This window comes from Paracoccidioides brasiliensis, assembly GCF_000150735.1.
Source record: "Paracoccidioides brasiliensis Pb18 unplaced genomic scaffold supercont2.11, whole genome shotgun sequence".
NCBI classification, from domain to species: domain Eukaryota; kingdom Fungi; phylum Ascomycota; class Eurotiomycetes; order Onygenales; family Ajellomycetaceae; genus Paracoccidioides; species Paracoccidioides brasiliensis.
Genome location: NW_011371368.1, coordinates 455,690 through 469,286, shown reverse-complemented (window position 1 = coordinate 469,286; position 13,597 = coordinate 455,690). Strand labels below are relative to the sequence as shown.

At 46.2% G+C, this 13,597-nt stretch overlaps 4 protein-coding genes and 3 non-coding genes across 7 annotated transcripts; 4 read left to right on the top strand and 3 right to left on the bottom strand.

Moving 5' to 3' along the window:
- Positions 1 to 463: 463 nt before the first annotated feature.
- PADG_07392 (uncharacterized protein) lies at positions 464 to 929 on the bottom strand (the record flags this gene model as incomplete). The annotated part of the gene is made up of 2 exons (XM_010764408.1): positions 464 to 666; positions 689 to 929. The coding sequence occupies 2 exons, from the start codon at positions 927 to 929 to the stop codon at positions 464 to 466; spliced, it is 444 nt and encodes a 147-aa protein (XP_010762710.1).
- A 692-nt stretch (positions 930 to 1,621) lies between these two features.
- On the bottom strand, positions 1,622 to 4,115 carry PADG_07391 (uncharacterized protein; the record flags this gene model as incomplete). Its single annotated transcript, XM_010764407.1, has 5 exons — positions 1,622 to 2,013; positions 2,122 to 2,584; positions 2,684 to 2,706; positions 2,790 to 3,774; positions 3,951 to 4,115. 5 exons carry the CDS (start codon positions 4,113 to 4,115, stop codon positions 1,622 to 1,624), a joined length of 2,028 nt encoding a protein of 675 aa, XP_010762709.1.
- A 1,038-nt stretch (positions 4,116 to 5,153) lies between these two features.
- PADG_07390 (uncharacterized protein) lies at positions 5,154 to 6,982 on the top strand (the record flags this gene model as incomplete). Its single annotated transcript, XM_010764531.1, has 6 exons — positions 5,154 to 5,645; positions 5,707 to 5,860; positions 5,959 to 6,017; positions 6,076 to 6,270; positions 6,364 to 6,496; positions 6,567 to 6,982. The coding sequence occupies 6 exons, from the start codon at positions 5,154 to 5,156 to the stop codon at positions 6,980 to 6,982; spliced, it is 1,449 nt and encodes a 482-aa protein (XP_010762833.1).
- A 1,374-nt stretch (positions 6,983 to 8,356) lies between these two features.
- Positions 8,357 to 10,233, top strand: PADG_07389 (uncharacterized protein; the record flags this gene model as incomplete). Its single annotated transcript, XM_010764406.1, has 4 exons — positions 8,357 to 8,694; positions 8,776 to 8,968; positions 9,034 to 9,078; positions 9,163 to 10,233. 4 exons carry the CDS (start codon positions 8,357 to 8,359, stop codon positions 10,231 to 10,233), a joined length of 1,647 nt encoding a protein of 548 aa, XP_010762708.1.
- A 1,084-nt stretch (positions 10,234 to 11,317) lies between these two features.
- Positions 11,318 to 11,404, top strand: PADG_12296. The gene has a single exon. It is a non-coding gene; the product is annotated as a tRNA-Arg (tRNA).
- Positions 11,405 to 11,542: 138 nt separating this feature from the next.
- On the top strand, positions 11,543 to 11,630 carry PADG_12295. Its single transcript has one exon. It is a non-coding gene; the product is annotated as a tRNA-Arg (tRNA).
- Positions 11,631 to 11,934: 304 nt separating this feature from the next.
- PADG_12294 lies at positions 11,935 to 12,025 on the bottom strand. Its single transcript has one exon. It is a non-coding gene; the product is annotated as a tRNA-Arg (tRNA).
- Positions 12,026 to 13,597: the final 1,572 nt, after the last annotated feature.

The following is a 13,597-nucleotide window of genomic DNA, read 5'->3' as shown; positions in this document are numbered from 1 at the left end:
CCTCGAAGTACTCACCCTGCAACCCTCGCAAACACGAATATGCCCAGCATATCGCCACGGCAATACATAACCCCCTGCCCCCATGCGGAAATAGTTACGAGACATGGCATTTAAGATGCTAGCTATTTTAAATCTTATAAATTTAATCGAACATAGCTTATGTTATGGGAGGAAAACAAGATTGGAAGCAACAAATATTATTTTGAAATATGGTTATTCGAACGTCTTATATACCACTGTTTCACACCAGAAGGACAGTGATAAGTAACGCCCTCGACTAGCCCCACATGGATCAAGGCCGAACGATTTTGTGCTTCTAGCCAATGACCAGTATCATTACTATGTTTGACGAACAAAATGCCAATAGGGGAAAAAGCAACACGAATTCCGCCCAAACATATCGCAGAGAATGCATAAGTCAAAATTTGGGAATGATTGTACCGTCTCTAAACCTACTTTCCTCTCAAAATCCCAGCCGCCTATGCCACTTCTCTTCCCACCCCTTAAACCATGGACTTTCTCCCAGAGTGTGTACCTCCCAACCCTTCTCCATCAAACCCTTCTCCTCCTGCTCCTCCGACCACTTCTCCAACTCTGGCAATACAACATGCTCGACATGCCGTGTATTCTTATACTCCATAAGAGTCTTCTTACCTCCTTCAGAGTCTTCGCAAGAATTTCGGTACACAAGGTTCATCCCTAAGTTCCGACATGGGTGTGAAAAGCGCCTTGGAATTGAATACAATGGCAGAGGAGAGGGTGAAGCGCCGTAGCGTCTGCCAGTCGACTCGCATATAGCGGTTGGAGAGGCTGAGCAATCGGCTCTGCGATAGCCGGAGAAGCTCGTGAGGGTCGCCGGGAGGCATGAATAGTGGTTGGCCGACTTCGAGACCCCAGGATCCCCGTTGGATGGGCTTGTCAGTGGCCATTTTGGAAAAGTAGCTAATGATGTTTTGATGGTTGTTAATCTGAATCTGCAGAAGGTGGAAAACAAACTGGAACTGATTAAACAATTTTTTTTTTGGAATTATATTAATAGACCTACGAGTCCATGGAAAACTGTATTTTCTCTCTACAGTCTGGGAATTAGGGCGTGAATCTCATGCAGTTGAAGCCCGATTTTTGTTCCCTGGTTTGACTGCTAGATAACTAGACATGCTAACATTAGCAGAGAAAATGCGACGTGGGGAAGATAGGAGAATGACTCTTCAGCGGAGAAAGAGCTCACCAGCAATAGACCTCGATCTCCGGGGTGAAGGTATTCAGTGCGATGAGAAGACTAGTCGGGTGATCGGGTTATTGATCTGATGAAATTCGATTCTAGCTTCTTACTGTTGCTACATACACTGAAAACACCCTGGAAATAATCCCGGGAAACAAGATTTAAGACATTGAGATACCTTGTACCAGAAGATCATACTTTCGATGAATCATTTTGAAGATGTTGAACTAGACAAGGAGATGTGTCTAGACTTCCATTATCACTGAAAAATCACGAACCATGAGAGGGGGAATTGGAGGTCTCGTAATAACAATTAGTGTGGTTGTGTCGCCTGCACAAGAAGAAAAGGAAAGAAAACATTAAGAAAAACAAGTGCGGCGGCGTAGATCGTACCATGATTTAAATCGCCCGCAGACACCTCCTCAGATACCTCTCGGCTCGTTGCACGTCATCCAAAGCAGCAAGCACACCAACATATCCATCTGGCCTTACAACTGCAATAACCCCCTTATCTGCAGGCACTCCATAGGTAGCATAGACATCCTGCAACGCACTCCCATCATAAAAACGCATCTCCGCATGCTTTTTCAGTTCACCAGGGACCTCCTCCCAAAGGAAGTCCGGTTTAAGCTCCGGATGAACAACAACCAATTCCAAAATGGAAGCGGGGAAGGTATTAGTGAGAAGTGTCCCTGAGATACTTCTGATGGCGGCGGCGGATATGCCTGTTGGAGAAAGGAGGTCATTTGAGGTCAGAAGTAAGATGCGGAACCTTGCGGTGGAAGGGAAATCTGGCGCCAGTCGGTTAGCTCGCATAAAATAAATGGTTTATGTCAGCTAAATCTCAGACATATACGAATACACTCGTTAGGTGGACATGGAAATGAGAGATGTCGTACCGTCCTGGAGATCTCGGGGACTCCCATCTGCATGGCGCTTCGCCCGTACGTTCAGAAGTCTCCGTCCTGGACGTAGAATCCCTGACAGATAGTCTGTATTTTCGATAGGGTTCATGGCATAGTTCTTCTCGACGAGGGGGTTTTCTGGATACTCAATACCGCAACCACTAGTGAAACCATTTCCGGTATTGAAAACGTCGAGAAACTGATCGTGCGATAACCCGTTGGCACCATTTACACTTGCGACATTCGCTGCGCCAATCTTCCCGGAAAACATGGAAGAGAAGGATTTGTCAAACTCAATAAGTTGTTGGGCGACGGTATGTCGTTCTTCGTGGTAGGTGTCAAGAATTGGGTCCGGGAGGTTATCTATAGATGCGGGAGTAAGGCCATTGATATAGTAGGCCAATTTCCATGCGACATTATAGGCATCCATCATTGAAACGTTCATTCCTTGTCCCGCCTTGTTGAAAAATTAGTGCTTTGAATACCAAATAGGCAACCAAAAAGGGTAATTCTCTTCATATCCTACAAAGATTGGGCTCAGAGATAGTCTACCAACCTTCGGGCTATGGGTGTGGCAAGCTGAAGACATGTATGTCAGCTATGCGTTAAAGGCTTGACAGCTTAAACCGAAATCAGTACGCTTGGAAGTTACATGTGCTTACCGTCTCCGACGATGAACACTCTTTGCACTCCTTTTGAATCCTTCACGATGAATTTGTCAGCCACCCGTTGTCCAATCTGATAAGCCGTCCACCAATCCACAGCTTCATTGTCTTTCGGCTTGATGTAGTACGGCTTCAGAACAGATTGAACCTGCTTCAATATGCTTTCAGGGGTAACTTTGTTCCTACGAGTCTTCGCGTCCGCTGCCGACTCATTGCTGCTTCCGTCATATTGGCCATTCTCGGGGTTCACATCTTCGTGAACCTGCACATATAGCCGGGTAAGATAGTCCCCATTTGCAATTTGTTCGCGAGGGATGACCATGACTGATCCAACAGGGGAATGAATTGCAGTTCGTCTTCGAATATCAGGGAAATCCGTATCAGCAACGAAATCAACAACTCCCCAAACATGGTCTGTCCAGTCACCCTGCAACCGGAGGCCCATGCAATTGCGAACCGTAGATCGCGCGCCATCTGCCCCGACGAGATGCTTTGTACGGATCGTGCGCCGTACACCATCCACGTCTATTTGTGCGATTACTGGAAATTCTGGATCCCCTTCTTCATCTATCTTGACGCCAACCAGCATGCTAGATCTCTGGACCCCACGTTTGGAGTACTTTAGCAAGTTATCCTCAAAGATACGCTCGATGCGCCCTTGATGGATTGTAACTTCGTGCGGGAAGCGTGCTGGGACGCAGATATCAGGCACAATAGAGGTTCGCTCAATTAGACGCCCTTGAGCTACCAATTCCGGGTCCGCAGTAGGATTCCAGAAGGCAACTTGCCACATCTGACAACCTTCTGTGAGGATCTCATTGGCCAGTCCCAGGCTCTTCAGCACTTCAAGTGTGCGGGGCTGAAGACCATCAGCCTGGCCAGATTTCAGCGAACTTGGTTTGGGATCCAGGCAAAGAAGGGATGTGTCAGATAGGCCGTAGCGAGCCAGGAGCAGCTCAAGCATCAAACCTGCGGGACCCGCCTGCAGCAATTCACCGTCTGTCAGATCTCGATTCAATATCACGTAGTTATTCCCGGAACGTCCACATTAAAAGACCTAGGCCAGATAATTGTCCCCTTTCCAGAAACTTCACGCGCGCATTTCTAGTCTCAACTTCAAGCAAACAACGCAAAAGCAAATATAGTTCTCGCACATACCCCAGAGATAACGACTTCATACTTTTCCACTCCGTTGTTTTCTCCACCCAGCTGCTCTGGTAGCTGCGGCTCGAATTTTGGGCTCAGGCGCGGGAGTGGTGACGCAAACAGAGGCAAGACCCTTAGCTCTCTGGAAGTAGCTGAGAAATCCGACAGGGTAGGCATTGTAAGGGTTAGATATGAGGGGAACGAAGTAACTAGTTAAAGCGAAAGAGGGCTACTCCAATAAGGAGCCAAACGGTCAATTCTACCTAGGAGCAAAAGTGTTCACGAGAACAGCCGAACTTCAACCAGAAGAATGAGTATATGTGCGTGTTTCTGCCTCCCCAGCACCAGGTCGTTCGGAAGTCCGTCATTCCAAACAAGCTAAGCAACTGGTTAGAGTAACTTGGTCGATTTCAATGCTCTCCTTCGACTGACCCAATGGCCTAGCGCAAGCATAGTCATTACTGCCCGACTGCCTGGCATCTTCACAGGCTCTCATTTTAATGTGTATGGGTTCCATTGTTCATAGTTCCTCGCCTCCTCCAATACGCGTTTCGACAAGCGCAACGCCCTGCCACTGTGAGCCAGGAAAAGCCAAAAAAAACAAGGGTCGAGCACACCCCAATGACCTTAGCGAACTGTTAAGTTACTTAGTTCTTAGTGCTCCGCTTACTCAGTCTGGAGTGAGCGGAACATAACCAGCTGTCATGAAATGGAGAGCTGAAGATGTATGGATGGGACTCCAGAGCCAACTTCCACACTCGTTTTTTGCTGCTGTGCCCTGCTGTGCCCTGCTGTGCCCAAGTGTCCGTATCATTGTCCCCTCCAGGTGTGAGAAAGAATTACTCATTCCTGTGGCGTTGAATTTACGCCCAAGTTAGGGCTCCGCTTTTCTTGATTGGCCCCTCAAACATCTCGAAGCTCCTCTCTTGTATATATATGCACAGTTAAATACATCGAAGACTCAGTCCTGTAAATGGGTTAAAAGACCCTGTATAAAGATGGAAAGAGTCTCTTCAGTTTATCTGAATAGTATTTCAATCAATACATACTATCTTCCTAATTCCACCTGAACTTCCCTCCCAACTCCATTGTGTCGCAAAACGCCCATCATTCGCCCTGCCCCTTGTTCTCAATTTGTTTCCATGTCCATGTAAACGCGACTGATCTAAATGCGTGTCCCCAAGTTGCCACGGCAGTAAGTTGTAAATACCGCGCATGAACCCTCTAGCTACAAAGTCTACCCCTTCAACCCCGGTAGCACCACATCCTCAGGGTCGGTCATCAACTCGGTTTTGCGCATGCCCTGGAACCCCGTCCGTGCAGGCGCCACAACGCAGAACCAAGAACAACAGGGATGCTTCTGTAATAGAAAAACTAGGTGCAGGGGAAGCGACTGCTGCTGGTAAACCCGAGCAAAATAACCAAGAAGCTGGAAACGAAGAAATCGACGATAATGATCCAAGGCACCTCGGCATATACAGACTCTCCCTGGTCTTAATTAGCCTAAATCTGTCAGTCTTTCTAATTGGCCTCGACAATACAATCATCTCTACCGCCATTCCTAAAATCACCGATAATTTCCATGCCCTTGGCGATGTGGGCTGGTACGCCAGTTCCTACCTGCTCACCACTTGCGCATTCCAGTTGATGTGGGGAGATCTGTATACCTTGTACTCCATTAAATGGACGTACATCGCAGCCCTGTTTGTCTTTGAGCTGGGCTCTTTGATCTGCGCTGTCGCCCCGAACTCCACCTCTCTTATTGCAGGTCGTGCAGTTTGCGGGCGTTGGGAGCGGAGGCGTCACCAATGGAGCCTTCCTTTTAGTTGCCCATCTAGTTCTGCCGCGCCAACGACCAACTCTTGTTGGGATGATCGGCGGCATGTATGGCTTTGCATCCATCGCCGGTCCTCTCATGGGAGGTGCTTTTACCGACAACACGAAATTCACGTGGCGATGGTGTTTCTACATCAATTTACCGCTCGGCCTGATTACCGGGCTTATCATGACATTCGCTAAGGCAAGAAAGATCTCCCTGATCGGCCAACTAAAGCAGATGGATCTCCCTGGGAGACTGCGGTGATCTTGCTTGGCGTTATTTGTCTGGTTGCTTGCTCTACGGTGGGATGGTACGAAGTACGAATGGAAGAACCGGCGCATCATTGTCCTCCTAGCCATCGTCGCGGCTCTGCTAGTCGGCTTTGTTATCATTCAAGTCATCAGTGGAGATCGCGCCACTGTTCCCCCACGTGTGTTTTGTAATCGAAACATCTGGGGCTCTACACTCTTTGGCTCTGGCGTCACTGCCTGCTTCTTCACAATGCTCTATCATGTATGTATGTATGTCTGCTCTGCTTCTCCTTCTCCCGACCCCCCTACCCAAATCCACTTTATCGAGATAGAACTGACTAACCGGGAACAATAGATCCCCATTTGGTTCCAAGCCATCAAGGGTGTCAGCGCCGTCAAGTCCGGTGTCATGACTCTTCCCATGATCCTCAGTTTCGTCATCTTCTCCTTTGTAGGCGGAACACTAAACCTCCCTGACTGGTTACTATGTACAATTCACCTATCTTACCGTTATTCTCATGGCCATTGGGACCGGTCTCCTTACTTCTCTAAACGTAGATTCAGGCCATCCTGAATGGATAGGGTACCAATTCATTCTAGGCGCAGGTATCGGGTTGGGTCTGCAGGCCGCATTCGTCTCCACACAAACTGCACTTCCACTTGAAGATATCCCGATTGGCACTGCAACCATAATGTTTTCGGAAAACCTCGCTGCCGTAATTATGGTATCAGTTGCGCAGAACGTGTTTGCCAACCAACTCATGAGAAATCTAGGCACACATGTACCCGGTTTTGATGGACACAGGATCTTGACGATCGGCGCCACACAGATCAAGAACAAAGTTCCTCCAGAGCTTTATGATGCGGTTCTCATCGCGTATAATAGGTCATTTGGCGCAGACGTTCTACGTCGGGGTTGGGTTGTCGTGCATAGGTTTATGGGGCGTCGTTTGGCTGGAATGTCTCTCTGTTAAGAAGGTGAAAGATAAACAATCGGATGCGGCTCAGGGGCCGTAGAGGGATGATTTTTGCATATAGATATTAGACACAAATTTCTGGACGGGATTTTTCCGCCCTGTATAAGGCTAGAGAACATTATCATCTTCAACAGAAACGTCTTTTATTTCATAGTGGCTGCGAGAGTTGCCAGGAAATTGTTCAGGCTTAGGATCAGCCTCACTTCGCAGCCCTTTTCCACTTCAAACATTCCAGCCATGCCATGGGGTTACTCACTATATCGTAATTACATTTTGTAAAACGCCGTTTTACTTTCCGGCTCCTCCCGCGGACACGGGAACGTGGAGGTCAGAGCGGAAATTTTCGAGACTGATTTAGGTACAGATGCTATGTATGATAGGGTGGTCAGCAAGGTAAAAGACATTATCTAACTGCTCCCGCCATTGGTGGTTAAAAAGCGTACCAACACCATATTAGAGAAATCCAGCCGTTCCTTTAAGGTACGTTACCAGAATGACTACTCCGTAGTTAGTTCGCTGTTAGTTATCACAACAAGACTGACTGGCATATCATTGCAACTTCGAGAAAAGCTGACACACGCAATTCTCCAAACCTGGCACACAGCTTGCAGGGTCAACAATTTAGTTTCGTTTCCAGACCCTTATGTCCAAAGCCCCTCAGCAAAAACCTCCAAGGCTCCCTCCTTCAGCTATCAGATCATTCACAGGTTCAAAAGTTAATGCGGCGTCTAAGGTGCCTCGAACCCCTTTTCTGGAAAGACAAATCTCACCACCTTAGCGCCTATATATGAAATGCGTGGGTGGGAGTTCGTTCCGCCGGCCTAAACTAACACCACGTTCATCCCTAAAGGCGCAACGAGGTGAGAAGAACGACAAGCATCAAGTGACCGGGGGGGGGGGGGGGGGTGTCTTGTCAGCATAATAATACCCATGAGATATCTCACTGGTGTCATGTTTGTTATCCTGGTCCGGTCCCTCTGCAATCGACCCATCTAGGTACAGACGACAGGTGCCTGAGAACTCCTAGTCATCGGAATTTGTTGTTCATTGGATGGGGGGTTTTTTCTTCCTGAAGTTTGGAAGTATGAGAGTTCCCTTTATCTAGCTCAAGACGAGCAGACCTGCAATGTTTGTCATTCCTCGAGAGCATGTGGGGATTATCCTTCAGCGTTTAACATTTCTGCTTGCATTCTCTTAGTTTCTTTGCTCCATCTTCTTCATCGTCTTTCGTTAAACTATTTTTTTTACCTTCATTCCTTTTTTATTATTTTTTTCTTTTCTTTCACCTCTCTATTTCTTCTATATCTATTCTATATTGTTAGCTTTTCTTGCCCCAATATCTGCTTCCTAGAGGACTACGTTTGGACAACAATGGCTGATCAAGAAAGCCAGAGGCAGCCATCCTCTGAAACCGCTTCCATCCAGAGGAAAGCGGATGTCCACAATTTAAGCCATGCAATTGACAACCTTGAAGCTGCTGCGGAAAAGGATGGTTATGTTTTTGATGCTTCTCTTGCAGGAGACAACGGATTAAAGACCACTGCAGATGGCAGTAAAATTCTCATTCCCCAACCTTCTGCGTCGCCATTGGATCCTCTCAATTGGTCATGGGCCAGGAAACATCTCATCTTGATCATTATCTCCATGACCGCCTTCCTTCCGGATTATGGAAGCGCAACGGGAGCCGTAACTCTGCTTCCGCAAGCTGGGTAAGATACACTCCTTTTGCATCACGGGAAATGGGGGAAGAGAAACAAAAAAAAATCAAGAATCTAATATATGAAATTTAGGATCTGGGGTATGACTCCAGATGAGGTTAACCATTCGCAAGTCGGCAATGTTTTTATGTTAGGGGTCGGTGGTGTGTTCGTCGTGGGACTGGCAGCTTACTTTGGCCGGTACCCCGTCTTCTTCTGGTTTACCGTTATCGCGACCGCGACAGCTGTTTGGTGCACAGCGGCCCAGACTTTTGAGTCCTTCATGGTATGCCAATCTATATATCCATGGCAGATGAGTATAGACAAATCTAATCAGTTTATTCGTCACAGGCTGCTAGAATTCTTAACGGGTTCTTTTCCACTGTTGCTCAAGGGGTTAGTTCAAAGCAACACCATTATTATTTTTAACCATCACTCTGGAGAAGCCAAACACTAAAGATCATGTAAAACATTCTCCAGGGTGGTCTCATGTACATCAAAGACCTGTTCTTCTTCCACGAGCACGCACGAAAAATCAACATCTGGTCTAGCTTTATTATTGTCTCTCCTTATCTCGGCCCGCTCTTCACAGCCTTCATTATCAACACACAAATCTGGCAGTGGGCTTTTGGCGTATACACGATAATGACTGGGCTCTGTTTATTTCTTATCATCTTCTGTATTGACGAGACGTATTACGATCGGAAGCTCCCCGAATCTCAGCAACCCGCTCGTGGACCTAAATGGAAGCGGATGGTTGGTATCGAACAATTCCGGTCGCGACATCTTCGCAATACGTTCAAAGATGCATGCATGAGGCCTATCATAATTATCTGCAAGCCGCCTGTCTTCATCTCCATGATGTATTACCTATTAACCTTCGCCTGGGTTGTTGGGATTAACACAACACTCTCCATCTTCCTTGGGCCCCTTTACGGCTTTGGCCCAAAACAGATAGGCAAGTACTCATCACCTCTTTCCAAATTATTTCTTCCATTTCTAACCAAGCGATTTAAAAACAAAAAAGGATTTTTCTATTTCACCCCAGTCACTGCTGCTATCCTTGGTGAAATTGTCGGCCATTGGCTACATGACTTGATAGCCAAAATAGCCGCGCGGCACAACAATGGGCGTCTGGAACCCGAGGCCCGATATGTAGCGGTCTGGATCTCCACTCCTTTCATGATCGCGGGGCTTGTACTACTTGGCTTCGCGTTAGACGGCAAGTACCATTACATGCTAGCGTCGCTGGGATGGGGTCTGTATGTTTTTGGAATCATGATCACAACCGTTGCGGTCAACGCATACGTGCTGGACAGCTACCCCGAAGCCAGTGGAGAAGTAGCTGCATGGATCAATTTCGGCCGCACAACTGGCGGATTTGTTGTCAGTTATTTCATGGTACGGTGGGCAAAGGAGCAGGGAACTGTGCGCCAATTCGGGACGATGACGGGCATTTGTGGGTTTGCATTCTTGATGGTTTTGGGATTGCAGTATTATGGGAAGAGGATGAGACTTTGGGCCGGACCCGCGAACTTTAAGACTATTTAAATAGAGATCGGGCTAAGTTAAAGCTTGAAGCCGCGGCGATGGACGAAAAGCTCGAGATTTATCAGGGGGCTTTTTGGTTGAGATATTACTTCTTTTTTATCCTTCTTAGTCGCGTAGTTTGCACCAACAATCCCATTGGGTATAAATCTTGAGTTTGCAGTTGAGATTTCTATCTGCACGCAAGTACAAAATTAATGGGCTGATTCACTACCTGCTTTCTTCCGCTCTCGACATATTTCATGGCTCCTGCTCTTATTCCGCAGCATTGCACGCAGAAGCTCACACAGAACCCCTTGATTAGTGACTCTAGCTCTCAGAAGCCAAGGGACCACAGGAGGAGAAGACATGTTCCGTGTTTAGCCATCTGTTACAACGACTGGGATGACAACTTCGCGCTTGTTCAAAGATGGTCACTCTATTCCCTGATTAACCACCCCACGACAAATACTTAACCGGAGAGCAAACCCATCTATTCGAGGACTTAGATAAACCATAAATCAAAGACTGATAATAAGAACTCTGATAACGACGTTAACGTCGTGCCATGTTCTTCAGTTCTTCAGTCCTCCCTGGTCGGGGCCTGGTTGGCGTCAAATCTCACAGGAGTATGTAACGGCGGTACGGATATCAAAGGCGGGTTAACTTGAGCTTCTGCCGGATAGCCAACCAAATCGGGTAAGATTGTAGGCAAAAAGTGCGTGCAATGAGCTGGGATGTTGAGATTGAAACCTCGCTTAGCTTTCTCTCCCTGGAATTTATATATATATATATATATATATATATATATATCTCCGTAGCGGGAGACTAGACCACCAGGAAGGAGTCAGATAATATGCAATGGGCTCATTTCATTTTAATATTGGAATTGCTATAATACGGATCATATGGGAGAATACAATTCCTATCAATCCTCCCTCTCGCAAGGGCTGATCTAGAGAGAAGTCAATATGTTACGTAGCGGTGAAACTTTCAATGGGAATCTCGGCTTGCCGGTCGAATCTTCGGCAAAAGAAGGGCTAACGAAAAGCGGATGCTGTGGGTCCTTTCTGTAGGGATCGGACTCCACCCAAATCTCAATGCATTGGGACCCGTGGCCCAATTGGCAGGGCGTTTGACTACGATTAAAACCCTATTCATCAAAAGATTGTGGGTTCGAATCCCACCGGGTTCATTCGAAACGTATCTTTTTGTTTAATTCCCTTACCACGCATTTCAGGATTAACATCGGGTTAAAAAAGAATTTTTAAAAAAATATAACCCTTATCGGCATCCACAATCCCAGATCCCTGCAACATCATCATCGATTTAAGGACCCGTGGCCCAATTGGCAAGGCGTTTGACTACGATTTAAAACCCTTCTCATCAAAAGATTGTGGGTTCGAATCCCACCGGGTTCAGCAGGATTGCTTCTTTTTGCTACTCGGATCATGTCATTGGAATAAAAATCCGGTGCTGTGTTGAACCAAGAGACCCTATAATCACACCTATCACTATTCCAATATGAGATTTATGTTTTTTTTTTTTTTTTTTTTGGCTGGATATAGCGGGTCAAAGTTTTTGACAGCGACCTTCGAAGAGTACTACGTGAACACGTGTCGATATTTTCTAGAAGGTATTTAGATCCGTGGAGTGTATTAAAAATATTGGACTGAAAAGTTCGCATGGGGATTGGAGTGTGTCGGCAAATGAAGACACAAAAAGTGAACCCGGTGGGATTCGAACCCACAATCTTTTGATGTGAATAGAGAGATTCAATCGTAGTCAAACGCCTTGCCAATTGGGCCACGGGTCCCAATTTGATGCAACCTAATGGCTAACAGCACATTAAATGCATTATATACCACACCCCACCATACCAAAACTCCCATAATTAACCTCCATATAAATTATCGCCGCGAATGTTCGAAAATTGTACTTCATTCACTTTTGTGCTGTGGACAGGGGCCATCCAAATTTCTTCTACCCCTAATACCTTCCTTTGCGAGAAACCCAGCTGCATTTTGCGTGCTTACTATGTGGTATTTGGACAACTTCTCGGTTTGTTCATTTGGGCGCATTTCATTCAGAAACCTTCCAAGGTAAGGTCTGTGTATCTTTGCTTGAGAATATCCCTGAGGCCAGACCCCCATGCTGCATTCATAGAAGCCATCATAACAACAATCTAAAGCAAGCATATGCATATTGTTCTGTTTAAAGTTCACGTGTTTGGGATGATCGAATGGGAATGGCTGTATTAACGACGCTGCTGCCGAACTTTTATCATCAAGAGATTAGGGGAGATTATTTACTTACCATAACTTCCTTGGAAAGTGTCACAGTTCCAATCCCAGAGCTGGGATATTTGGCAAGGTACTGGGATTTTGGCGAACTTTTACAAGAGGCAATATCTAATCTAACCTTCTAATACAGGGATTGAAAAATTGAGCAGCTGAATGGAACCAGGTCGCAGGAAAATTATCTGTATCCCCCTGTCTTCCTTGTTTGTTCCCTGCAGCTCCTGATGGCTCATTTAACTAAGAGAGAAAGGTTTCTTGCGGGCTCTGCCAGAACCACTCGGAGAAATCAATCAACGGACTCATTATGTGACCACGTGTTTATCCACGCCATAAGCCGAACCGGCGTGGATTGTTGCGTTAGTTGCACTTATCTCCGACAACTATGAACGTATCAGAGCGTCCCAAGGTTTTCACACTGCTCGCCACGTGGCTGGTTGGTTTGGGTTTAGTGAACCCATCTGCCTGTTGAATTGGTGACCTTTGAAATAAATCATCCTCCTTCCCTGAAGCGAGATTGTGGCTTTGCCATAATCGCTGTGAACGCATGTTCGAGGTTATCTACCCTAGGGATGTAGATCTGACATCAGCAATTGGCTATCTGGAAAGGAGAGATACTCTGTTTATTTCTCTTTTCTGTCATGAAATTCCATCTCAGCTTCACCCTGAACTCCCAAATTTAGGGGTGGTTTAACATTTAGAAATCCGTTGACTTTGGTTCTCTTTCTGTTTCTGAAAGGAGAAGCTGGTATTGGCATGAACTAGGCTGTTCGAAGGGTATTGGGAGAAGTACAGTTTACAAATTTCTACAGTTGGTTTCATCAATCCACTTCCCGCATATTCTTCACATAAATCCGATGATATATCCTTGGCTTGAAATTTATTTGACATTGATACAATCTTTTTCAAAACTCATTAAATGCATATCCGACAGTTCTTTGAAACCAACGCAATCCAAATCTACCAATAAGGCGGCTCTAGTTCTCATATGAAAACTATGGCCCAACTGCTTTACTGGATGATATCCATACCAGGTATCTCCGTTTTCCAGGGTTGGAAAGGTCTTGCAGATAGCATTATGATACCATAAA